The following is a 26,425-nucleotide window of genomic DNA, read 5'->3' on the forward strand; positions in this document are numbered from 1 at the left end:
ACAGCGTCTAAATGCGCCGCCATCTTGGGGGGGGGATGTTTTCTTGCTGAGATATTGTTTTAACTGAAACTATTATTTACAGATTAGCTGTTTTCCAGATAATTGTGATATCGTATGATACCTAGAGTCCAATTCTGTATCTAAAATTTCAACTAAATATATTCACACATAATGTAGACTGTATTCAAGCAATAAAATAAAATAATATTTTGAAAACACATCACCATTATCTACAGCAATTTCTATAACAACATTATTGGCAAAGGAGTCTGTTAAATTACATTTCTTTTTGCTGTTATCTTCATGATAGATTCTAATCCTACTCTGAAAGCCATTAGAAAATAATAATTTTCTAATAGTTTTAATAATAATAAATTAATAACAATTTTCTAATTCTATTCAAATTATATTCTATTCTATTAACTAGAATATAGTTTTAAGCACTTAATAAGTACTAACAGTAAGGCTAAAGATGACTTCCAGACAAAACATGCCTCTGTTTACATTCTTAAAGCAAATAGTTCTTTATCAGACCCTGGCCTTTATCGGAATCATATTTTTTTCAGTCAAAAACTCTTCCATTAATTTAATTCTAGGTACAACTAGAATTCATTGCCCATAACTTTTTTTTCTTTTGGTGGAAAGATGAAGATTTTACTTTTTAGAAAAACTCTGCAATGCAAACTGCCTATTTTTTAAAAAAAGCGGCCCTAGTGTGATCATCTGTAATAAGCTAATGAATATAAAATGAAATTTAACATTGTGGTATCTTCTGTATTATTTCTACAAGTATTAACTTGAACCTAAAGTACTGCAGCTTCTCTGAATTACAGAAATGCAGGAGACCCACACAGAATGATGTGCTACTTAGTAAAAGGGCTAAAAGTCATGGAAGATGGAAAGTAATAAAACCATTATGACCCACACCCATCATTCAATGTGTGGATGGAAGCATCTTCCACTTGTGTGTGTCAATCTGACTTGAGATATTTTTCTGCATGTGGTGCCAGATAATATCTTGGATAATATCAGCATTCAGACAAGTTATTTTGGCACATGAAACAAAATGTATCACAATTCCTTCACCTAATAACTAGCAATAAAATATATATTAGAAACAAATTAAATGACTAACTGTTTGCTTTCTTTTCATGATGCTTAGAACTTGCTGCTGGGATATCACTTTATTCTGCAAATGGTTCAGCTGATGTTATCCTGACTAGCATTCAAGCCACTCTGATGATTGATACTTTGGCTTATTTCTTGCCCATAAAGTGTGAGAAAACCACACAGCCTGTCATAAAGATTCACTTCCTACACATCATCTCAAGTGATGTACAAAATATCAGTTGAAGTGAATTAACATTCATCTTCCATGAACTCTAGCTTAGTCCTATGACCATGCTTAGGCTGACATCCTAAATAGAGCTAATCAGATTTAGGGTCTTAATACAATCAAAATGTTATTAAGAATTAAGAATACAGTTTAACTGCATAGGATATAAGATCCTGGTTCTATGTAGCACATTATCCTATTTCTTCATTGGCAAAAAACAATCCTTTTCTATAAAATTGAGTCAAATTGTTCCATGAATTAAAAGGAGTCCACAAGAAACTACTTTTGTGGAGAGATTTGTTCCCAAGAGGAAATATTGAGAACCTGAGGTAAGGTTGAAAGAACAAAACAAAAAACAAACCAAACTCCCAAACCTTTTAACAGTCGCTTCTTTCATTTTTCCTTTTTGTTGAACCCTTCAATAATGTGTAATATTTCCCTTTTTCCCATCTAACTACATTGCATATTCCTATCCCCATCCTGCTCCTCATTCATACAAACAATTCTATCTGAGATCTATTCTTTACTAAACAGAATTTTGGAAATACTGTGCAAGAACTGAATTCAATGGAGAAATTAAATTATTGTCTAGTGGTAAAACATCATACTGACAAAATATGGGTGAATTTCGTAGAATAAAAGCTATTTGTTTTCATATTTAAGAATCAGAATGCTCTTGAGATGTAGGAAATGTTCATATATAGTGTAACTTCTTATGACAGTTTGCCTTGGAAAGTCATGTGTTTAAGAAGGGTGGCTATAGAGATTGCATCAATAAATAAACATTAAGTAAATATGAACAGTCAAATTAGCTACTGGAATTAATATATTAAATAAATCTTTAAAAATGGTGCACTGAAGGTGAAATAATATTGGAAAATAATAGCTCTGGTGGGAAACTGGAGATATTGGACATTGGGGTAAAACAATAACAAGCTCCTTTAATTATTATTTTTAATGCCCGTATTATATCACATCTGCTTTTAAAATCATCATGACTTACTCATACTCACCCTGAATCCTACCATGCAATGTAACCTTTTTTTTCTTATGCTAACATTTTCTAGTTGAATGAGCAATTTTGGAGGGAAGGGAACATGATAAATAAATCTGAACAAAATTTGCCTAAGCAAGATAGAAGAAAGGCCCCTTCCACACAGTGACTGGCTTGGCTCTTACCATTCCATGAAGACTCTAACTTTCCTTTGGACATCTGGTAGCCCTGGGTGACCAGAGAGGATGCCTAAAATGGTAGCTGGCTGGTGCCTTGCCTTATTCCTTTGTTTTTCTTCCTTCCCTATTTGCTTTTCATGGCAAGGAAAACAAGTAAGCACACACAAAAAGGTGGTGACTTTTTATGGTCATAGCAAAATACCCCTCTATGATCATAAACTAATGCAGGATAAGCCATGCAACCATAGCAGCTTCATTTCAGGAGACAAGAAACCAAAAGGAAGAACAAGGCAGTAATTTCCACTAATGGGAAACTGCCCATTCAGCTTTTATGAAGGAAGACTATCTTCTGTAGTCACAGCATTGAAGACAGGAACAGGAGTTGACCAATTCATTTCTGAAACTGCAAAGCCCATTGGAAGACTCATGTACATGGGGACCATGCCAAAATGATAACATTCTAAAATCAGCACAGCCATCATGTGTGGAAGGGACCAGAGGATCATTATTGCAAAATATAGGAGCATAATGCTTTTTTATGACATTAACATTATTCCTAAATCCTTCATTCCTCACAGATGTGATTTTGATGATACTGCTCAGTATCGTGCTTCTGCCATGAATGTCAAAGGAGAACTTTCAGCTTATGCTTCTGTAGTAGTAAAAAGTAGGTTTGTTCAAATATTCATTCCTTAGCATTTTTTTAGCAAAATTTTGTTAAAATTTTGTCTTGCGGCCTATAGATAAATGACAGTAGAAATATTGTTTTGCTTTTTTTTTCACTATAGGATATAAGAAAGGAGAGTTCGATGAAAGTTTTTTCCATGCTGGAACTATCACACTGCCCTTAAGCTGTAAGTTGTTGATAAACTTCATTATGAGGAAAATTATAGCAGGTCATTCAGAAATGTATTAGTATAATTTTTAATGTTCCGTATAATGTTTTGAGAAGATTATTTAAAGAAATATACTCTTTTTGGAAGTATTAATATTTTATAATAATTTATCTTATACTGCAATATCAGATGCAGTTGGAGGCAGAGAATATTGCCTAGTTCTTCCTATTGCCTTTGATAATATATGTGATAGAATTTTATTTTAAGATTCTAAGCACTTTATCTTATTAAGATAAGTATCATATATATTAACATATAATAAAGTATCTGGTGAAAAGCCACATCATGTTGATACTATGCAATTCCAATGTTACATTTTTGTCTGTCATCCCTGATCTATTATTAGATCATTATTTTATGGGCTCACAGCATCACCAAGTTTGATATATCCCCCTCTCCATTTGCAAGCTCCAACTTTTAGACTTCTAAAAGTTGGAGCCTGCAAATTCCACTTGATCACTAGATGTTAGTAAACATGTACAAAATCCTTCAATACCCATGCAGTATTCTGTGCTGCCCAGATCTGGCACTCCTGCTGAATTCACTGCTTTATCTAGTTTTCATTAGTCCATGACTTTAAATGCCCTTTATAAGAATTACGTTGTTATATGGTGAACAAAATATAGGTTGACTCAGGGAACATTAATTTCCTATCATTAGGATTCTAAAGTATATTATTGTGGAAATCAGAGTTTTCCATTTACCATAATAGAAAGAAAAATGCCCAATGCAGCAAGTAACATATGCAGCCTTTTGAAGTCATTTTTTTGCCAGTATTGCTTTCAGAAAAATTATCTGGTTCTCTAAAGTTATTGTTCAGCTGATTTCAGAATAAAGACAACAACAGAAACAACAGTATAATCTCTCACTGGTTAATGTTCTAACCAAAGGGCCACTGTTTGAATTTGTCAGGACTATTCTTAAACTAATAACATGCAGCTTGAATGAACTGAGTGCCAAACCCATTTTTAGCATAGTTATATAACTCAGACTTGTAATATCCAGCCTACAGAAAACAACATCCACTTTTATGTTAAATCATGATAAAAGGATAAAAATAAATCAACTTAATTTATGAAACAATGAAATATCACATAAGCATCACTTAAATAATATAATTAAGAGAATGGTGAAGAGAATTTGAGGCATATCTTTTCAACTGGGAACTTTGATCTTATACTAAAGAAAACTGACCAATTTTGACTTATATGATATACTTCCCAGATTGGTATGTCTCTCTTTAAAATTGCTTCCACTGTTGGTGATCTGAAAAATTATCTTTTCAGAAGAAGAAAAGAGGCTTAGCACCTGACTTTAAATAATCCAGCTTTAACAAAGGAATAAGCTTAGTTTTTCTTCTTACAGTTGGCCTTGGTGTTAGTCCATACGGCTATGCTTCCAGGTTTGAAATACATTTTGTGGATGCATTTGATGTTTCTTTTGGAAGAGAAGGTGAGACAATGAGTCTGGGCTGCACAGTTGTCATTCATCCTGATATTAAGCGTTTTCACCCAGAAATCCAGTGGTACAGGAATGGTAAGCATGCACTAAAAGATAAAGTTCTTCTTTGTTTCAGTTAGATTATGTCTGTCTAGGATATTTCTATACATTTGAAGTTGTAGGGGGAAAAGTGGATCACCCAATAGAAAGCAAGTTGTGGCAAGAGGTAGTCCTGTTACGATGCCAATTGGGATTGGGATTGCTGTCACTAAGCGATGCATTTGTGACTACACCCCTTAGCAATACAAATCCTGGCAGCTCCTTTTGCCCTCCATAGCACCAGAACTTATGGGTTGTTAAGTGATGAAGCAGGAGTCTCACATAAGGAGCATACGGTACCATGGAGGGAAGGCCTAGAGAAGCATTGGGATGGCTGGACAGGCCACATGTGAGTCAAAGGAGGCCGTGAGAGGGCTGGTGCACGTTGCATGCAGCAAGGTAGATGTGTTGCAGGTAGGAGAAAAAAACTGGAGCAAAACCTCTGACATTCCCTGGTGGCTTCCTCACTAACCCTCACTTCCTCACAGTTTGTGGGAAACTAGCAGAGAAGGTTACAAATGGCAATCATGTGACCATAGCTTCCTGCAACATCATAATCACGAGCCAAGCATCTGAGCACCCAGATTGTAATCATATGACTACAGGGTACTGTGATGGCCAGAGTTTCAAGGACCAACTATACATTTATTTTATTTCAGCACCTCTGTAATTTTGAATGGTCACTGAAGAAATGGACATAAACTGAAAGCTACCTATTCTAATGTTACTTTTATTCTCAGATTGTGGCTGAATTGCATACTACAATAAGCCAGGATATTTAACTATGATTTCCTTTTAAGCTATTGTAGCACAATAAACTGTAAAACTATTGATTATTCAGTTTAAGAAATATTTTTCTTCATTAAAGACTGTAATAAATTATTTTCACTGTATAACAGAAAAAACTACCTATATCAATGTTAACTAGTTAGTGAAAGCCTCTTCTGTCTTCTTGCTGAAACTGAGGATTGGCCATGAATGGGAGAGTAGCCTCTCAATAGACAGATACTTAAAATATAGAATGGTTAGTGTTATATACACCTTAAAATCTCTCCTGACTCTTTAAGATACACTGTGTTCATAGGTTCACTTGAAGATAATTTTCTGACTTGAAATAAGATTTAACAGCCAATCCATTTTAATAAGTTGAGTGAAACTGGAAATAGCTTTTCTTTGCCTTGAGGATGAAAACATTTTTGGAAAGCCCTGAAATCAATGTGAAGACTTGGGAGTGAGACTAATTCCATAAGGCCAAGCCACAATTATTGAACCAGTTGACACTCATGAATGAAGAAAATGTGCATTTTTAATATCACACAAGGAAATGTTTTCATTCTCTTAAGCAAACACATTATTGATTGAACTTTTCCATATACAGTATCTAAAGTTGGAAAGAAACCTAAAACCACTTACACAATTTTGTGCAATGTTTTGAAAAGGGTGGCTTCAGTGCATTAAACTCAGTCAAATGTATCATTGTGAAAGGACTATTAGGTATTTCCTTGGGAAAGGATGTTTATTTAAACATAATTCCATTTGTGAGTGGTATCTGTTCATGACATTTTTTTTTTAATTTTTAGGAGTTTTGATTTCTCCATCAAAATGGGTTCAGATGCATTGGAGTGGAGAAAGAGCCTCACTGACCTTGACTCATGCTAATAAAGAAGATGAAGGCCTTTATACTCTTCGTGTGATAATGGGAGACTATTATGAGGAGTACAGTGCTTATGTGTTTGTTGGAGGTAAGATATATTATAGTAATTATAAAGTAAAGACAGTGATGCAGGTGGCGCCAATGACAGCGACATTTCAGTGTTATATTCTCTTCTCTAATATAGACACATTTCATATGATTATGATTTATAGCTCTGATTACCATTAATTATAATAATACTGTCAATTATCAAAAAATGTCATTTAATATAGGAATTTTCTTCCTTACAATAGATAATTGTGCCAATCAAAATGTTGCCAGGAGATCTTATTAAAGATATATTATGTCAAAGGAGGGCAATGTGATTCTCGCGTCCCTTGTAAATGTAGTCTTTGATCCCAAATTTCTAAAGGGAACCAAATTGTATACTTTTGTCTTGTGTCGCATCCAGTTTGATTCTTTTAGGCTTTATTAAAGCCGAAATTCAGCCAATGTGATATAGTGTTTAAGGTGTTAAATTATGATTGTAAAGACCCATATTCATGTTCCTCCTTGGTTGCAGAAGCCCACTCACTAATTTATGTGACTCATTGAACCCTCCCTATCTCATTGACGCGTGTGCTGCGCGTGTGCTGTGCGTGTGCTGCGTGCATGCATGTGGTGGATACCCGGCTCTGTTGCACTGTACTGGTTGCAACGGGATCCGGAACTCACCACTGGTATATATATGTGTGTGTCTGTGTGTGTGTGTGTGTGTACGTACATGTACACACATACATGTAGTATATATACACATACGCATATGGTTAAAAGAAGAAAGGGAATGAGTAGTATTATTAGGACTAAAACAGAATAGGGAAAGCATGCAAAACATGTGTTTAGAATTATTTACAGCCTCTTAATAATAGTTCCAGTCTGGCTCATGAGGAGGAATCAGAGAAGAGGTTAAGAACCGAGGAGGTGGTACATTCCTAACCACTGCACAACTGTCAGTCAATTGGTCTGACTTGGGGATTATTATTATTTTTGCCAACATTCATCTTGATCCAGCTCATTTTCAAGTTCAGTCTTTATTAGAAAATGGTCACTTTTTAAAGTTGTTTTCCAATTTTCTATTGGGTAGGAAAGCCACCCATAATCATCTTGTAAGGGAGAAGGGTGGCATAAAAATTTAATCAGTTAAATAAATCAAGGATCAAAAATAGTTTAGGATGGAGCAGATGCCATGCCTGTTTGATCTCTGAACTAAAGCACAGATTGTGTATGAGAGTGAAAGTCTATTGCATATGCTGAAAAGAGGAAATGTAACTGATTTATTTCCCCAAATTCAGCCCCTGCTCAAAACATATAAGTACTTTGGGAGCATCCTGCCACCATCCCAAAATGCAAAAATTAGAAATACCAAAACATTTAATAACAAATCTTTACATCTGATGTAAAAAGACCAAAAAGGAAAATCTCTTTTCCTTTCAATCTTTCACATACACAAATTCAAATTAAAAAATGTCTTTGTGATTTAGAAAGGCTGTTTTTGTTTGATTGAACCTGGTAAAAGAATAGCTATGTGTGTAGTCACTACCTGGTCTGCATAAGCTCTTTGCCCAACAATAATTCTTTCAAACAAATAAGCCCTATCACCTTTTTTTGTGTCATCACATAAACATATGCTTGAGATCTATGGTTTCTAAATGAATAACCACACTATGCTCAGAATTATCAGAATCTTTATGGAATGTGTTCTTATGAAGGCCAATCACAGATTTTGTTTTAAACGAACACTTGTAATTCTATAAGCATCACTTTATCTAGTTATAAATTTTATACATACATACATACTTACAGTAGTTTTGTACTTTGTTAACTATAGATATTCATGTTGTTCTTTTCCATCAGGTTGTTCTTAGATTTTTGTACAGATGATGCATTTCACTAGGGAGCTCATACTTTGAACAAGTTCTGGAATTTCTGTTGCACAAGTGTTGGATGATCACATTTCACTAGTCCATGCAGTGCCTCAATATCACAGTGTCAGCTGTTGAAAGCAGCTGAAGAGAGTAATGCCAACTTTTCAATGATACCCTTCAAATTCTTGACTCTTTGATCAAGTCCAGAATGGCACCAGGTCAGCAGGTCCTGGGAAATAGCACTCCTCTTATTGAACATGATCAAAAATATATATCATCATAAATATAGAATATTACCAAGAGATAGCTATTTGTAATTTCACAAATAACGTGAGCCAGTGAAAGAGTTAAAATTCCAACAATATCTGATTGGAAACAGACATGGAGAAATGTAATTCTATTCCATGCAGTAATGGAAAAATGTGTGTGTGTGTGACAAAAGACTAACCAAATTTAAGGAAGAATGATTCCCACACATACAATACACCATATATTGTACAGCCTGCAAATACAACCACAGCCTGGCTTCTAAGGAGGCTTTAAAGTTTTATAGTACAGCAAATTAGCAGATATAGGTACATAAAAGTGGAACTTAAAAAATCAATAGATTTTTTTTCTTCCCCCTCTTTTTCCAATACTTTAACTTTTGTAAAATATAATCTACTTATCTGTTTTTCTTTATTTTATTAGCATGCTTGTGTGTGTTGTGTATGACTTCAATATTAAGCAATCAGCTTAAGACCAAAACCTACATTGTATAACAAACATTTTGATCTAAATGGAAAAAGTTTCTTCTTTCTAATTTTATAATAAAGGTTGTATGAAAGCCAAATAATGTCATGCTTGCAATATTGATATTCTAAATTTTAATAATGGATGTTATCAGTCAGCAATGTAATGTATTTGCATGGATATTGGGTGATTGATTGGATGAACTGAGGGAGAGAAAGTGTAATCAAAAATAGTTTCTTATTATTCTTAATAACTGTGTTTTTATTATGACATCACTTATAGATAAATTAGTGAAAAATTAAAACTGTACTAATAAGGTAATAGAACCTATTCTGTTAACAGTCATATTCTTAAAAGCATGTCTCCTTCCATGTAGATGCTGATGCTGATATAGCAGGAGTCCCTGGTTCTCCCTTAGATGTGAAGTGTTTGGATGCTAACAAAGATTATGTCATCATCTCTTGGAAACAACCAGCTGTTGATGGTGGACATCCTATTTTAGGATATTTCATTGATAAGTTAGTATTTATGATAGACCGGGATATGTAATCTCTTTGACAATATGACTGTAAGAAAAATTTGGATTAAGAAGTTTCAGTGTATCTGATTACAATATTGGATTTGTTAAAGAGGTGGTATTTAGCCAGCTTTGACAGGTTTTGGAGAGCCAGCAACAGAAATTTTGAGAGTGGGAAGGGAATGGGGATTTTGCAGTATCCTTCTCTTGCCTCGCCCACAAAGCCACACCCACAGAAAACCGGTAGTAAACATTTTTGAATTCCCCCACTCATTTTTTTTATTTTGTTACTAAGTTAACACATATTCTAGAATATTACTTACTACACTGGTAATACATGTAATCATAATGCTACATATATACATTTAAGTATTTTAATATCTTTTTATCTCTGTTTCACTGATTACAATGTGGAATTTCACTATTTCACCTAATACCACATCAGTTGATAACCCAGTAACTCTAACCTTCAAACAAACATAAAATGATAAATGAACTTACATGATACCTCTTCACCTATGAACAAAACTAATAATTTAATTGAGATTAAAGCAAGAAAAAATAAATTCATCATATAGTTTTAATACAGTAATTAAATTTTAATCTATTTATCATGGGAATTTTCAAACTTTGTAATGTCACAGCTGCCCTTTGTAGGTTTGTGTACACAAAATAGAAACAAAATCTGGAGTTAGTTTTGATAATGCTTTCACTTGGTCTCATCAAATTTTAAAAAACCCTACTTTAAACTGTAAATTTTTACACATAGAACATAATGTCTGAAACAAAACATTACTTTTATGTACATAAAATTAAGCATGCTATAGTGATATACAGGGATCAGGTCAATACATTGATACAGTCCTTCATGTTTACATTAGCCTGAAAAGAAGCTCAAGTAAAATAATTAGACTAAGCTCATCTAAATAACTCTGATTAAAAGTGGATGACAATTGAGTACAATACTGTAACTATTTTCATTATGGTTAATAAGTCCTAGTATATTAACATAAGAAAGACTTTGCTAGTTCAGATCTTTACAATCCAACATCCTACATGGCATAGATGTTTATAGGCCTGTAGAATGCCTCGAAGGATTTTTAAGGACTGCATCTTTTCCAATGTATTCAATTTACAAAGATCTGTGAAATGTATTTATTTCATTTTACTTTATGAAGGGACAATAGTCATATTGAATTCCTATGCCTTTAGGCAGTTTTTGAGGAAGAGGAAGCAGACAGGTGCTTTAAAGCAAAGATAAGCAAATATTGGAAAGACCTGAGATGTATTTATTATTTCCATGTCATTTTGCCTTTCTTGCTTTTTTTCCATCTCCAGATGTGAAGTTGGTACCACTCATTGGTCCCAATGCAATGAAACACCAGTGAAGTTTGCTCGCTTCCCTGTAACAGGATTAATTGAAGGGCGCTCATATATATTCCGTGTCCGTGCTGTGAATAATGTTGGTATCAGCATTCCATCACGCATCTCAGAATCTGTGGCAGCATTAGATCCTGCTGATAGAGCCAGACTTAAAAGTAAGGTACTTCCTAATGTATGTCAACAAGATGTTTTAAATCTACATTTTTAGAAGATATGAATGAAGACAAAGAACATTTCCACTAGAGCAGTGGTTCACAGGGGTCGCCTAAGACCATTGGAAAACACATATTTTTGATGGTGTTAGGAACCGAGACACCAATTTTATGGTTGGGGGGTCACCACAACATGAGGAACTGTATTAAAGGGTCACGGCATTGGAAAGGTTGAGAGCCACTGCACTAGAGGAAACAATAATAAACAAAACTTTTACTATTCAAAATAAGATTTGCTGAACAAAACCCCTTTGTGTTTTTATAACATTTCTTTGCAACCACTGCTTATATATCATTATCTGAAATACTCAGTACAAGAACCAGAACCATAATCCTATCCATAAAGAAATGCTGTGATACAGTTTTCCCTTAAGAATTATCCTCCCTTTAGTCCTTTGTCCCTCTTTTCTTACCTTTTTCATCCAATTTGGAAAGGAGCTCACCAAAGTAAAGGTTTTCTGTGAGGCTGATGTTCCCCTGATGAAATAGAAACAAACATAACAAGAAAATAGTCACCAGTCAAAGATTTGTACTCTCCAGCAGTGAAAACTGAGGTACACAGTCCCACAGTTGGATGGGAGGACTAGATCCCACAACAGGCCATTTGGAGTCCAGAGGTGGGCAGCCGCCAAAGACTCCCTGCCTTGTGATATAAAATGTCCACAAAGCAGTTATGGTTCTATTTACTGATGCATGACACTTCTTTCTGCTGGATCACCTTGGACCAGCTTCAGTCTGTCTTAGCATGCTGGCATTAAGATGGAGGCTCTTTTGTGAGGAAACAGTAGTCTGTTCAGAACCAGTGCAAAGCTGATGTGTGAATGAGCACTTTGAGAATAGCAATAGCCCTTAGACTTACATACCGCTTCATAGTGCTTTATAGTCCTCTCTAAGTGGTTTACAGAGTCAGCATATTGCCCCCAATGATCTGGGTCTTCAACCTATTTCCCAACTTGATGCTTATCAGATGCATTGATCTGTAGATCCCCAGCACTTATGACCAGAGGTGGTTATGGTATTTCTAGTACAGGATATGTGGACACCACAAGGTTAGAAAAGTCTGTGAGTACTCATTTTTATGTAATTATTATGATAATTTTTGTTGCTTATATGTATAATCTGTTATTGTTATTATGGTTTTAAAATTTGGATCAAAATGTGTGGCTATAGAAATTGAATAAGATAAATGAATAAAATAAAATAAATTTGCACTGAAACATTGTATTAAGACCTGAGGCATCTGAATTCTTTCTATGAGATGGAAGATGGCCCAAATAAGTGAAGTCAATGGGAACTGTAGTCCAATACATTTGGAAAAGTCCAGTTTTGGAAAACATAATGTAACTAATATAAAGAGATAACTCATGTCTCTACTCCAACTACTATATGCAACTATTGTATGTATAGTAGTTATGAACTGAGTCAGGGAAGACAGTAGAGATCTGCCTTTACTACCTTAATGGTTTCTGTTTTCCAGATTGAAATATTAATACTAAGATTATTTGGTTACAATAAGGAAAGTTAAATAATTGGGCAAGTAAGGGGTAATGCTTAACTCAGCTAATTACTGTCAATATGTTTAGGTCATCCTTCTGCCCCTTGGACCGGACAGATTATTGTTACTGAAGAGGAACCTTCAGGTAACACATTTTTTTGTACAGAAATTAATATTTTATTTTTAGATCATATCTGCATTGAAGCTTACTCACCCTTTTGTCTTGGCTTCTCACATGAGACGTTATATATGGACTGTAGTTTAATCAGGAAATATGATTATGCTGTTTAAAATAATCAGAAGAAAAGAGGTGCAAAACCTTACTCAGAACAGTCTAAAATGTTTAAATCATTCTTCAAAATATTCTGTTTCTTTTGTTGGTCAATCTGATTGTTCCAAAGATGGTTTGTGATATTGTGGACATGTTCTGAGAGCTGGACTACTATCTGGACTATAGCAATAGCAATAGCAATAGCAGTTAGACTTATATACCGCTTCATAGGGCTTTCAGTCCTCTCTAAGCGGTTTACAGAGTCAGCATATTGCCCCCACAGTCTGGGTCATCATTTTACCCACCTCGGAAGGATGGAAGGCTGAGTCAACCTTAAGCCGGTGAGATTTGAACCACTGAACTGCAGCTTACAGTCAGCTGAAGTGGCCTGCAGTACTGCACTCTAACCACTGCGCCACCTCGGCTCGACTGCCACAAATCATTTCTGGTTCAAAGGATTATCATTCAGAAAGTCATCAGACCATTCCTAGAATGATCACATTGGCTTTGTTTGAAAGATAAAAGCAATGTTCCAAACTTGTCAGAAATATTTTGTTTCTGGAATAGCAAGTTTTGCACGTACCAAGTTATTAATTTTTAAGTTTTAAAATATACTCTTCACAGCCTCATAAGTAGATTTGCTGTATTGGACAGAAAATGCTTATTTACTTTTCTTTTGTTCAAGAAAATACATTTCTGAAATTGAAATTTTCTAGTCTCAAGTTGATTGGATACATAAAGGCATTCAATTGTTCTTCAGGCTCATTTACTTTCTATTGTTCAGTGGTTACGTAAGCCACTCAAAGCATTTTGAAGTTGGCATAACTGCAGAAAACAGGCAGAAATCATCATGAGCCAATCTGTGTTTTTCTCCATCTCACCAATAGAAGAGTGTAAATATTGTAAGTCAGGCAGACATTGATAGAAGCTTCTAGAGGGAAAAATTGTCTGTAGAATTGGTGTAGAAAATAGAAAAATAATTACTAGTTTTCAGTTATAACCAGGTATCTTCATGCTATGTTCATTTATTTCGTAATAATAACCACAATTTGAGCTGTTGTTCTGAAGGAAATCTCATTTGAGCATCAAAACATGGATTTAATTTCTCAAATTCTCATTGAAATCTATAATGCTATATTATGATGCTACAGAATTGCAGCCAGGAGCTTTCCCCCTAGGTGTGGTTACAGTTGTGAATCATAGTATAGAACATATCTTTACCTATAAGATGAGAAAATGTAATTACAGATGATAGACAATAGGATGAGGCTTTATGTTGCTTACATAAACAGAGAAATCAGTAGTGTTTTGCAAGAATTACAAAACTGCTTCAAGTACTAGGACAGTGATGGCGAACCTATGACACGCGTGTCAGTGCTGACACGCGTAGCCATTTGGGGTGACACACACAGGATTTCATGCGATTCATCCTCAGCTCCTGCACGGCCGCCGAGGATGAAAGAATCTGTGCTGGAGGAATGGGGGGGGCGGGACGTGTGATCTCCCCCGCCCACACTCACTTACTGTATCGCCGCCGCCCCTTTCTGAGCGCAGGGGCTGCTGGTAAGGCGTGCGTGCCATGCGCACACACGTCATCAGCGCGGCGAGGGAGGACCCGCAGGAGAGGAGCGCGGGAACAGTGCGCGCCTCTCTCCAGTCAGGCCGGCACAGAGAGTCTACTCCTGGGACTGTCGGTTACGACCGCACCACAGCAGGGAACAGCGGAGTGCCAACGGGAACTGTGAGCGCCATTAGCAGCAACTATTGGGGTGCCATGGACTTGTAATTGCCCACAATAACTGAGATAAGTGAGGGGGAGGTTGTGTTAGCTTGTTAGGCTAGTTAACCCCTAATTGGCTATCTATAATTCTATCTGCTGTCACTAGCCCACTGATGGAGCACCCAAAAAATAAAAAACAAAGGTTAAGTAAAGGGAGTGGTAGTGGCAGTGGCCGACCCTTTCAAGAGACATGGAGCGAGATGTATGGCATTATAGAAAAAAATGGCACATCATTTTGCGTTCTATGTACTGAAACGGTAGTAAGCAGAACGTGGAATATAAATAGACATTTTGAAACTAATCATTCCCAGCTCTTGGAAAAAAGTGAGGATGAAAGAAGTTACTAAGCAGGTATGTTAAATAATTTGTTTTTGGTTTATTAAATACAATTATATATTGCAATTATACATTTTTGTAGTTTAAACTATAAATTGCGCAAAATTATGTTTTTGTCGAAGTGACACACAACGCGAGTTATGCTCGATTTTTTGCCGATTTTTGACACACCACGCCAAAAAGGTTGCCCATCACTGTACTAGGATCAAGATCAAGTTTGATTGTGTGTGAAATCTGCTAAAGATCTCTGAGCTCAACTGCAGAGTGCAAGTGTGAGGCAAAATCCCTGAAAGTGGGCAATTGTTTACCTCAAGCTCCAAGAAATACCAGTATAGCAAAGTGGGATTGTTGCAATTTGAGCTGCATCACAGCAGAGCCAGTTCTTAGATGCTCAAGAATATAATACCAATGCTAGATCAATGAAGATGCAGCATGCAGAGGGGCTCTTATTGGAGAAAAAGGTGAACAAACATTTTAAAATAAACTTCTGTGGATTCTTCTTCTTTTCTTTGGCTTCTTCAAGCAGAAGGTATTGTTCCTGGACCTCCATTAGACCTCCGTGTTACAGAGGCAACTAAGAACTATATAGTACTTAGCTGGAAACCTCCACATGAACGAGGCCATGAAGGTGTCATGTACTTCGTTGAAAAGGTAAAACCAAGATGAGCATGCACTATTTTCTCATTGATTTTTTTGCCAAGCTACTAAATTGATGCATTTTCATTTCAAACTATTTAATTTAACATCAAACACACACAGAGAGTGTCTCAACAGTATTAGTGCTTTAAAAACTTGAAATGGTTTTAAGACTTTGGAGCTATCCTGGGTATGTCTGTCTTTCTCTGTGTGTTTAATGTAGTATTTACAATAAATGTAGAAAAAAGCTATGAATATATATGAAATAATTGAATAAGTAGCAATGACAAAGGAATAAGGAAAGAAAGAAAAGTTGTCCCCTTTTCTTTCTTCAGTTTCATTTAACGGAAATTGGATGGATGGATGGATGGATGGATGGATGGATGGATGGATGGATGGATGGATGGATGGATGGACAAGATGAAGTGATACTTGGGGAACTAACTAGTTCTCTAATGTTGAAGTACTGATTGGAGTGAATATTGAGATTGTTGAAAGAAAGAAAACTACATTTTATACATTTTATACTTGCTTTTAATTGTGGTTCTTGGTAACTTTAAAGTCATTCCTAAGATTTCAATAATCTTTCTTGCTCTGATTATCAGTAATTTGTCTTGATTTTACATTCTGAATAGCAGCTCTTTCCCAATCCCCTAAGATCTTTCCCAATCCCCTTTCCCAATCCCATTGTGAAATAACCTCTTAGGTCACAGGAATATTGATATAGCAGGCAAAACAGAAGCTTGATGTAAGGAACAAACCAGGATAATGTGATCCAATGTGACCAATTCTAGTACAAGAACAAAAAGGGCATTTTGAGGGTTGGAGGGTGGTTTATTCATCAAAGAGCGTAATTTGAAATATAAAAGAAATTTCAAAGAGAGCAGAATAAAAGTAAGTTTGAGTCACGGTATAAAGTCTCAAAATAATTTAATTATTTAATTTAATACTGTGGGTATCATTTTACCTCTACCTAAAATGCTCAGACAAATCCTGATTTAATCAAATCAAGGAAGAATGTTAAAAATTGAAGTGTCATAGGAATGAGTAGATGGCTAGATCTGGGCATAATGAACTTTTTTTAGGTCCTTCCTTCAGATTACAGCATCCTAGAACATTTGGTCGATTAATCAAACTAAACAAGAAAGAAACATAGATTGTCTATATTCTGAGTGGTACCCAAGACCTTGTTTGCGATATGAGCATTGTTGAATACTTTTAAAAAAATGATCTCATCCTATTAGATCTGTGGAAAATATTAAAGTCCTGTACATTCATATTTTACTTTAGATTGTGACAGAAATGCTGGAAAACAGATGGAGTTACTTAAAGAAAAGATTAAAACTGTTCAGAATGCTTGAGAGAAACACATTGTTCTTTGCCTAATTTAAAAGTGATGAAAAGATGGAAGCCTCACATCCCCATCATTTTCTTATATATTCTATTCTATTAGATAGATAGATAGATAGATAGATAGATAGATAGATAGATATAGATATAGATATAGATATAGATATAGATATAGATATAGATATAGATATAGATATAGATATAGATATAGATATAGATTAGATATAGATATAGATATAGATATAGATATAGATATAGATATAGATATAGATATAGATATAGATATATCCTGGGTAGGTACAGTGCATCTAAAATGCATAGTAGAATTAGGCTATTATTAGTCATGCTCCAGATTAATAATGAAACTTTAAATAATTAAGCATTATTTAAAGGTGGAGGCTTGTTTGCTCATATTAGAAAAAAGTCTATGATTTTTGGCTAAAGACACTGGTCTTTCCCAATCCTGAAATTTTTATTTTAGTGTGTTGCAGGAACAGAAAATTGGCAACGAGTGAATACTGAGATCCCAGTAAAGTCTCCTCGCTTCGCGCTTTTTGACTTAGCTGAAGGGAAATCCTATCAATTCCGTGTTCGCTGTTGTAATTCAGCTGGAATTGGTGAGCCCTCTGAGGCCACTGAAGCCACTGTGGTTGGTGACAAACTTGGTAAGTATACAATGAAGGACACTCCAATATAATATTGATTATTGGCTTACATATTACTATTCCGGTGCTATTTGAGGGACTGTTCAGTTCTCAGGGTTTCTGCCTATCTTATAAAAGCTAGAACTCTGGGTCCCCTTGATTAAACATTGTAATCTTTCAAGATCTGGAAGCATGCTTTCTCTGTCATGGTGTCTTTCCTCATGGAATAAGCTCATATGGCTCCTACCCTAATGCTGTTGTAGAAGAACTTGAAAAACTGGTTGTTCCTCTGGCCTTCAGGTAGGGTAGATATGGTCCATCTGTTAGAAGTGTAATCTTTTAAATAATACAGACTGTCCATATGGATGTCGTTTATGTATATTTTATATCATACACTATATTTTGTATGTTGTTTGCTTTAAATGGTATGCCATTGGAATTCTAAATTCAAATAAATAAATTCAAATAAATAAATAAATAAACAAACAAACAAACAAATAGTACTGCAGTACTAGTAGCGTACTAGTACTAGTGCACTAGTAACATAGGAATCCTACGCTCTAATAGTTTATCTTTCCCTGTAGATATTCCTTGCCCACCAAGCAACATTATACCCACCCGAAATACGGATACGTCAGTAGTTGTCGCTTGGACAGAATCTGAAGATGCAAAGGAACTGGTGGGATACTACATAGAAGCAAGTAAAGTAGGGTCTGGTGATTGGGTGCCATGCAACAATAATCCTGTGAAAGGTGCAAGGTAATAAATTGGATAATTAAGTATCATTTGTGAAATAATATTTGAAAAGGGCCAAAAAAGGAAAAATATCGCATGAATGTTCAGTAACTGGATCCCTCCTGAAAAATGGCATGAATGAAATATTTGGTTGAGTTGTAATTCTGTAAAATTATGTGACTTTTGGTTGCCAAATTCTTTTTCTTGGCACCGATGTATTGGACATCCTAATTTCTTATTCCCTGCATTCTATTAGTTTTGTATATCTTAGCACAAATGATTTAAATAATCTAAACAATCCCATATAAATTCTGATTATATATTCAAGAACTGCTATCAAATCTTGTATATACCCTAAAATTCTGCAATTCACATGAAGCATGAAATATGCTAATTCCAAGACCTCAAGAGAGCACTTTTTCTCAATATCACATCAATGGTTTGTACCATTACGTCAACCGTAACAAATCATGAATGATAAAACAACATACATTATCGCAACCAAACAACATATATATTGTTTGTGAAGTACTGTATCATAAGTAGAGCCCATTTCAGAGTATATTATTTTAAGAGCATTGTGCTTAAGTTCACGTAAACAATTAAAAATTATTCAACTTATTGACCAGTTTGGAATTTTGTGGTAAGATATAGGCATTGTGAACTTTTAAAGGGTTACTGTTCAAGAGTTTCTATATATGTATATCCTGTTATATAAGAGGCATGATCAAGGATTTGTTCATTGTCCCTACATAAATGTAAGCCTTCATGCAGAATCAAGATCCTTCATTGCAGTACCACTATCTCCTGTCCTCTTGATGAAAAAGGAGACAAGGAAGATAAGAAAATAATTATTAAGTAATTTTGCAATGGACCTTGCCATTTTTACATTCTTTGTAATCCTACTGTATTACTTAAGAAACGGGTGCTGTATTTCATATAACAGAAATCATTTGTGTAAAGAAGGAAATATTGTATAGTTTCACAGTGTTTTAATTAGTTTAATTTAATTTAAACATTGATTTACTTCAGATTCACTTGTCATGGACTTACCACTGGAGATCGCTACATTTTCCGTGTCAGAGCTGTTAATGCAGCTGGATTAAGTGGATATTCACAGGACTCAGAAGCCATTGAAGTCAAGGCAGCTATTGGTAAGCGATGCACTGTTCCTATGGGAAAAACATAAATCTATGTTATAATTATATCTAGATTAACTTCAATATTCCACACCAAATATGCATTGGTAATGTTTAATATTTCACTTCCATCGTTTCATAGTCATCCAAGCAATAAGCACTTGTAGATTGCTCATCTTCACCATCTCCGACATCTTTTTCCTTGTAACTCTGTATAAACAGTACGTTCACCCTCTTATTACTTGGAAATCATCTGGCAAACTGATCTCATAATGAAGTACTTGTCTAATTTCTAACATGCTATATCTTGGGAGATTAAGTTGAATAATTCATTTGTCTAATTTACTTCCTTATTAACTACTCTTCTCATATAGTCATGATCTGATTTTTAAAAAATCCTGCATGCTGCTTAACAAAATAAAATAATTAATTTACTTATTATAATTAATTAATTTAAAATAATTAAAATGCCAATAATCATATATTGTTTGACTCCATTTTAAACATCAACTGAATGATTCATAATTCTGAGGTTGCTTTAATAGATCGTATAACTATGGTATGCCCTCATTCCAAAAATTATAGAAATTAATTTTGAAGATAATGGAAGATCTTTTGGTGGACCATTCATAGAAATATTAACTGCATGAATACATGTTATAGATTAAAATTCATATAATCCCACCATATCACATGTTGTCTGTAACTAATGCTTTGATGTTCCTTCGTTGTCCTGCTTTGTCTCCATTTCTTCATTTTGTTCAATAACGGAGAATTGGGAATGAACTCTAATTTCAAATGTCTTTGTTATTTTCTGGCAATTATAGGGGGAGGATTGCTTCATGGTGTATGTCCTGGACTAAGTGATAAAGCTGGTGGACTAACAGGCCGCACTCTCAACTGGGAAGGCATGCATGAGTCCTCCCAGCCTATCTTTGACACAGATGCTTTGTTAAATTGCAATGCTAAACCCAATAGGCAAACAATGCCCAGTAGCTCTGGTAAGCAGAGGAGTCCATCAGTCAGTAAAGGGAGTGACCCAGTTCCTACTCCTTCATCACAAAAGGCAACTACCAAGCACCCACGTAAATCTGTTCCCGGAGATCGTTCAACACTGGAGAAAATTCAAAAGAAAAATGATATAGGTGAGCTTTGGTCATATGTAGTGATTTCACCTTGTAAGCTCATTTATTTCAAATAGTTATAGTCCTGTTATCATCCAAGTTGAAAATAGACATCTTTGCCAATGCGACATTTTGATCATCTCCATCTAATAAATGCTCAGCTTCCATCAAAGCTCATTACACTTAGAGTGTAGAGGTCACCAAGTCTATGGCACATTTATATGTTGCATCTAACATCAAGCTTGCATGTTGCATTTATTTGCTAATTTGGTTAGATTACTGTTTACTACATTATTATTATTATTAAGAGATAACAATATATATTGCATCTAAAATATTGTGGTAACATTTGATGCTGTTTAAACATTCAGTTTGTATGGCCTTATTTTGTCGTAGTATCAAATTTCCAAGATTTTTAAAAAATTTCTTCCAATTCTTCACAACAGAAAATAAAATAAAATTGTACACTTAATTATTAATTAATTTAATATCAGTCATTTTCTGAGTTGGAAACATATGGTGCACTGTTAACTTATTATCTGAAAAGCAGGGTAAACATTATTTGATGAACTATTGAATACATTGCATATTTGCATATTTCAAATCATCAGGACATTGCCCAAAACATTTGTAAAAGAATATCTAAGGAGAAGAAGAACTCCAATTATAACTATCTTTCATATTCAGAAAACAATAAATCCAAAGTGTTTAAACTTGGATATATTAAAGATAGTCACCATCTAGCACTGGTCATGAACCTTCCATAATCAGGAATATATTATTAAAGATATTGACAAAATATTTTGTATACCACATGTTTGAAGGTTGCTGCTATTTAGACGTCTAACTACCATAATATTTTATCAATGGCCATGGTGACTAGAACCATCCTGGTATAATTATATACATGGAACATACCACAAGTACATCTAATCTAAATTTATTTATCAGTTCACTATTTATAAAAGAGAATGCAAGCCACAGGATAATACACAACAATATATAAATAAAAAAAACAAGGGAAAGTTGCCCAACAGCGTAACTATTTAGCAAATGAGTCAGTGTATGAGTGAGTAGAAATAAAGTATATTCACTTAAGTAATTCTATGGAAGTGATTTATGAACATTTAGTATTTTTTTTCTCTAGCTGGTTTAGTTTCTAATTACCAAACAATTGAAAATAGTCATATACTTTACATGAGATGACTATTTATTTAATGTTACCTTTTTTATGGAAAAACAATCTCAAAACCAGTGTTCTTGATTAGATTTGTATTTATTAAAAAAAACATTCCTGTTCTTATTTTTACAGATTATGTACAGCTTCCAGTACTATAGCTAGAAACCATACTTAAAACCTAAATAAATGATGTATATTAAAAGTATTTAGAAAGTTAATAGAAACTAATGGATTTTGCCTTGTGTTGCAAATGTCACAGACAAGCAGAAAGGCATGACTAAAGAAGAAACAATCCATGTGTTAATCTGGCATGTGCTGAAAAATCTTTGCGCTAGGTGGCACTGTATTTTTTTTTAACTCTTTCCTAATGTTATTCTAAGCAAGTCTCTTTCATAGATCTTACTGTGAAATCATCTGAGTCTTTGGGTAATTCTTTTTTCTAGTTAAAAAATAAGAACGTATTTTTGCAAAAAGATGTAACAACTGAAAAACAGGTTTCCGAGTAAACTATGTCCAAGTTATGATGGCCTATGGCATTTTCATGCATTTTCAAGATCAAGGCATTGCAGGAAAGAGATGGAACATTAGATGTCAACGGAGGTGGATTTACTTTTTCTCTCCTTGCTTGTCCTCAAAAAGATAGCTCCAAATATTTTCATTTGTATGTGAGTTGGATTGCGGTGACGTATGATGGGCGCTTACTGTGTACAAGGTAGGCAGTAATGCAGATGTGATATTAGAGCATTATGAATACTAAAAATTAAGAGTGGGAAAAAGAGGAAAAGAGACAAAACATCTGTGAAACAATATGCTTGGATTCAGCAAAAGTGTATTTGTATACACACGCACAAACATATATACATACACACATATACCTGCATACCACTGGTATGTCTATTTTTTTTTTAATGTCATTGTTTGAAGTAGAGCTAAAGTCATTTTGTGCTATAACATTCACTCCATAATATATTACTTTTTAAACACCTGTCTTAATATTTTTACTTTCAGAATATGGAGTTTAGAGAAGCCCATATTTCTTATCCAGAAGTGTTTCAATTAGCTACATGATTTTTGTTTGAAGAAAGGAAACTCCAGGATTAAGCTATGAATAATGCTGTACAAAAGTTTGATTGAATAACAGAATATTTCTATCCTAATAATAAATTATTCATCATAAAACAGCACCTCCATCACCACCATATGACATCACAGTGCTTGAAAGTGTTCGTGATTCAATGGTTCTTGGATGGAAACAGCCAAAAGCTATTGGTGGAGCTGAGGTCACTGGCTATTATGTGAATTACCGGGAAGTGATTGGTGGAGTACCTGGAGAATGGAAGGAAGCGAACATTAAAGCCATTAGTGAAAGGGCATATAGGGTAAGAGAGTTTGATGTTTCTAGGCTTATGACTGCTACCTAATTTGGGGTATTCCACAGTGCCACCAGCAACAGATTAAATTTTTCCTTTTATTAATATCAAGTTGATTTATGTTAGAATCCAAACTTATAACTGGATTGTTATTCATGATTTTCAAATAGGATGCTAATGTAATCTACTAATTCTTCTTTTCAAGACGTTGCTCTTACAATTGTCATGTTCCAAGATCTGTAATTTTCAAATGCACTGCTATTTTTGACTCTGGATGGATGGACGGACAGACAGACAGACAGACACATTGAGTAATCAAGTAAAACAAAATTGAGACTTCCAGTAATTTTCATGGGTAATATAATATTCGCTATCTACAAACATAATTTCATTCATACATACATACATACATACATACATACATACATACATACATACAAACATTAATCAAAAAATGAACATAGGATCTTAAGCATTATTTTTTTTCTATGTCAATTATTCAAAGTATTTAATGTCAGCAATATTTAGTTTTAAAACAATAAAAACTTGGAATATTTTGTTCACTCCATTAAAGGACAATGTATTAACATGTTGTATTGTTCCAATTATGTGGCAGATAAATGATTTGAAGGAGAACATGATATACCAGTTTCAAGTGGCTGCAGCTAACATAGCTGGGGTTGGCGTACCTTCTCCTGCTACCCAATCCTTTAAATGTGAAGAATGGACCATTGCTGTTCCAGGTTAGAACCAGGAGTGGAGCTTCATAGGAAGGAAATAAGGGAGGGAGGGAAGGACTGTTGCTGATATTAGTAAATTCTTTGCTAACCTCTTTCTGAATTGATTAGAAAAATTTGACCCTGGAAGTTGGGGGGGGGGGGTAACCCCTGGTTCTAATCACTTTTGCATAAACTCCAAATCCTCAAACCTTGTTATTAAAATTAATACTTCTTTTTTCCTTCCCTTTCTGATAGGCTTCATGTGTCTATTTTCTATTACCCCTTTTTTCAGAAATCTTCCAAAGACACAGCTAAAATCAATTTAGTTACATTTTTTCTAGATGATAACTATTTTAACTATACACTGATAATTATTGTAGTTTTCTCTGTATTGTTGTTTTTCCTAACTTTAGGACCACCCCATGATTTGTCATGTAACGAAGTTAGGAAAGACTCCATAGTTTTATTATGGAAACCACCAATTTATGTTGGCCGAAGTCCTGTAATTGGTTTTTATGTTGATGTGAAACCAACAAAAGCATCAGATGATTGTTGGAAGAGTGTGAATACAAAACCTATTACAAACAAATTCTTAAAGGTATACTGATGTAGATTTTAAAAAATCTATACTTCTCTACATACTTATACTAATATTTTATTTTGTATTACTTTTGGGTTTAAATTTATTTGGCCTTTCCATAAAAGTTAAATTATTACACTTGGACTTGAAAAAATTTGATCTACTACATTAAAACCAGAAATATTATTTAAGAAATGGGCAAATTAGATATCATGGCAATGGTTATTGAACGAATAAATAGTCAGGATAATAAGTTTTCTACTTATCTTGTTTTTCTCTTCATTTTTGTTTTGTTTTATATATATAGTATATAAGTATAGTATGTGTATAGTATATATATATATATATATATACATACACACACACATACTATACTTATTCATGGCATATTCATGGCATATTCATGGCAATATTACAGTGATTGCCACTGTGGTCTTTTCTTGGATCAATCATGTATATATTTTATTACTGGTTACATTAATGTTTGATTTTAAAATAAATATATATTTACTGCTTGTGGCATTTGTAGTTCTTTATTTCATGAACAGTTTTTCCCAGTGATGTCTGGTTTAATTGTAAATTCCTATTCCAGTCCAGTGGAGAATATACCTATAAGTAGGAAAAGCATGAAGTTTGATTAGGTTTGTAGAAATTATCTGGTATCCTAAGTAAACCTTATTACTATATTTACTTATTGACTCAAGTGACTTTAATTAATTCTGTATCATTTTCATATGCGTAAGAAACATTTTCATAGGTGATTTCTCTATATTGATGTCTTCTAGATAAGTGGCCTCAAAGAAGGCACCAGTTATGTGTTCCGTGTACGAGCAGCAAATAAAGCTGGAGTTGGGAAACCATCAGATCTTACTGATCCTGTAACAGCAGAAACCCGACCAGGTTTGTTGATTTTGCTTGATAAAAATAAGAATTTAAATATATATTAGAGTGATTGCCAACATAAAGATAAAGGTTTCCCTCATACATATGTGCTAGCCATTCCTGACTCTAGCACACAGAACACTATTACCTTCCCACCAAAGGTGGTTCCTATTTTACTACTTGCATTTTTACATGATTTCAAACTGCTAGGTTAGCAGAAACTGGGACAAATAATGGGAGCTCACTCCATTATGCGGCGCTAGGGATTCGAACCGCCGAACTGCCGACCTTTCTGATCGACAAGTCTTAGCTACTGAGCCACCACATTTCCCGATTGACAGTGGCACAAATTTAATTTAATTTATTATAGTTATTAAAAGAAAACTAACATGTTTCATATAAGTAGATTGTAACTACTATTTCCTTTCCTCTTCTAGATGAAGGCCTCATATTTGTCAATTCCTGGAATATATGCTGTATAAGCAAGCAAGCTTTAGAGGAATTGTAGAGTAATATAAAGGCCATTGACCTCCTATAGAAAGACCATATAAATAAGTTTCTTTTTGTATGGTTCTTTCAAGCAAAACAAAAGGAAAGATGATAGGAAGGAAACATAGATTACTTACCAGCTTTTCATAACATTGTCAATATTATGGAAACATAACCGAGGAATCTCTCTTTTGGAAACTGCTCCTTGAAGCATGACCTTTTGTAACTGACAGAAATTTTGTCAATGTGCAGATTTTCTAAGTGCCATCCAACATTTTTGTTATAACATCTAGTGTGCTAAAAACCACTAGGTTCCTCCTTGGTTTATGCCATAAACCAGTGGTTCCCA

The 26,425-nt window shown here is 34.5% G+C and overlaps 1 protein-coding gene across 1 annotated transcript in view; it reads left to right on the forward strand.

The window, feature by feature from the left end:
* Window positions 1–26,425, forward strand: part of MYOM1 (myomesin 1) — an 83,622-nt gene that overhangs the window by 30,248 nt on the left and 26,949 nt on the right. Inside the window, exons 7-22 of the mRNA XM_032222248.1 lie at window positions 3,088–3,176; window positions 3,298–3,363; window positions 4,771–4,941; window positions 6,525–6,686; window positions 9,611–9,752; window positions 11,090–11,289; window positions 12,930–12,986; window positions 15,755–15,879; window positions 17,696–17,879; window positions 18,443–18,617; window positions 19,626–19,747; window positions 20,560–20,877; window positions 23,219–23,415; window positions 24,023–24,149; window positions 24,539–24,723; window positions 25,491–25,605. Of these exons, the coding sequence (XP_032078139.1) occupies window positions 3,088–3,176; window positions 3,298–3,363; window positions 4,771–4,941; window positions 6,525–6,686; window positions 9,611–9,752; window positions 11,090–11,289; window positions 12,930–12,986; window positions 15,755–15,879; window positions 17,696–17,879; window positions 18,443–18,617; window positions 19,626–19,747; window positions 20,560–20,877; window positions 23,219–23,415; window positions 24,023–24,149; window positions 24,539–24,723; window positions 25,491–25,605 (2,435 nt within the window). The remainder of the gene's footprint in view (window positions 1–3,087; window positions 3,177–3,297; window positions 3,364–4,770; window positions 4,942–6,524; window positions 6,687–9,610; window positions 9,753–11,089; window positions 11,290–12,929; window positions 12,987–15,754; window positions 15,880–17,695; window positions 17,880–18,442; window positions 18,618–19,625; window positions 19,748–20,559; window positions 20,878–23,218; window positions 23,416–24,022; window positions 24,150–24,538; window positions 24,724–25,490; window positions 25,606–26,425) is intronic.

This window comes from Thamnophis elegans, chromosome 8 (genome assembly GCF_009769535.1).
Source record: "Thamnophis elegans isolate rThaEle1 chromosome 8, rThaEle1.pri, whole genome shotgun sequence".
NCBI lineage: Eukaryota > Metazoa > Chordata > Lepidosauria > Squamata > Colubridae > Thamnophis > Thamnophis elegans.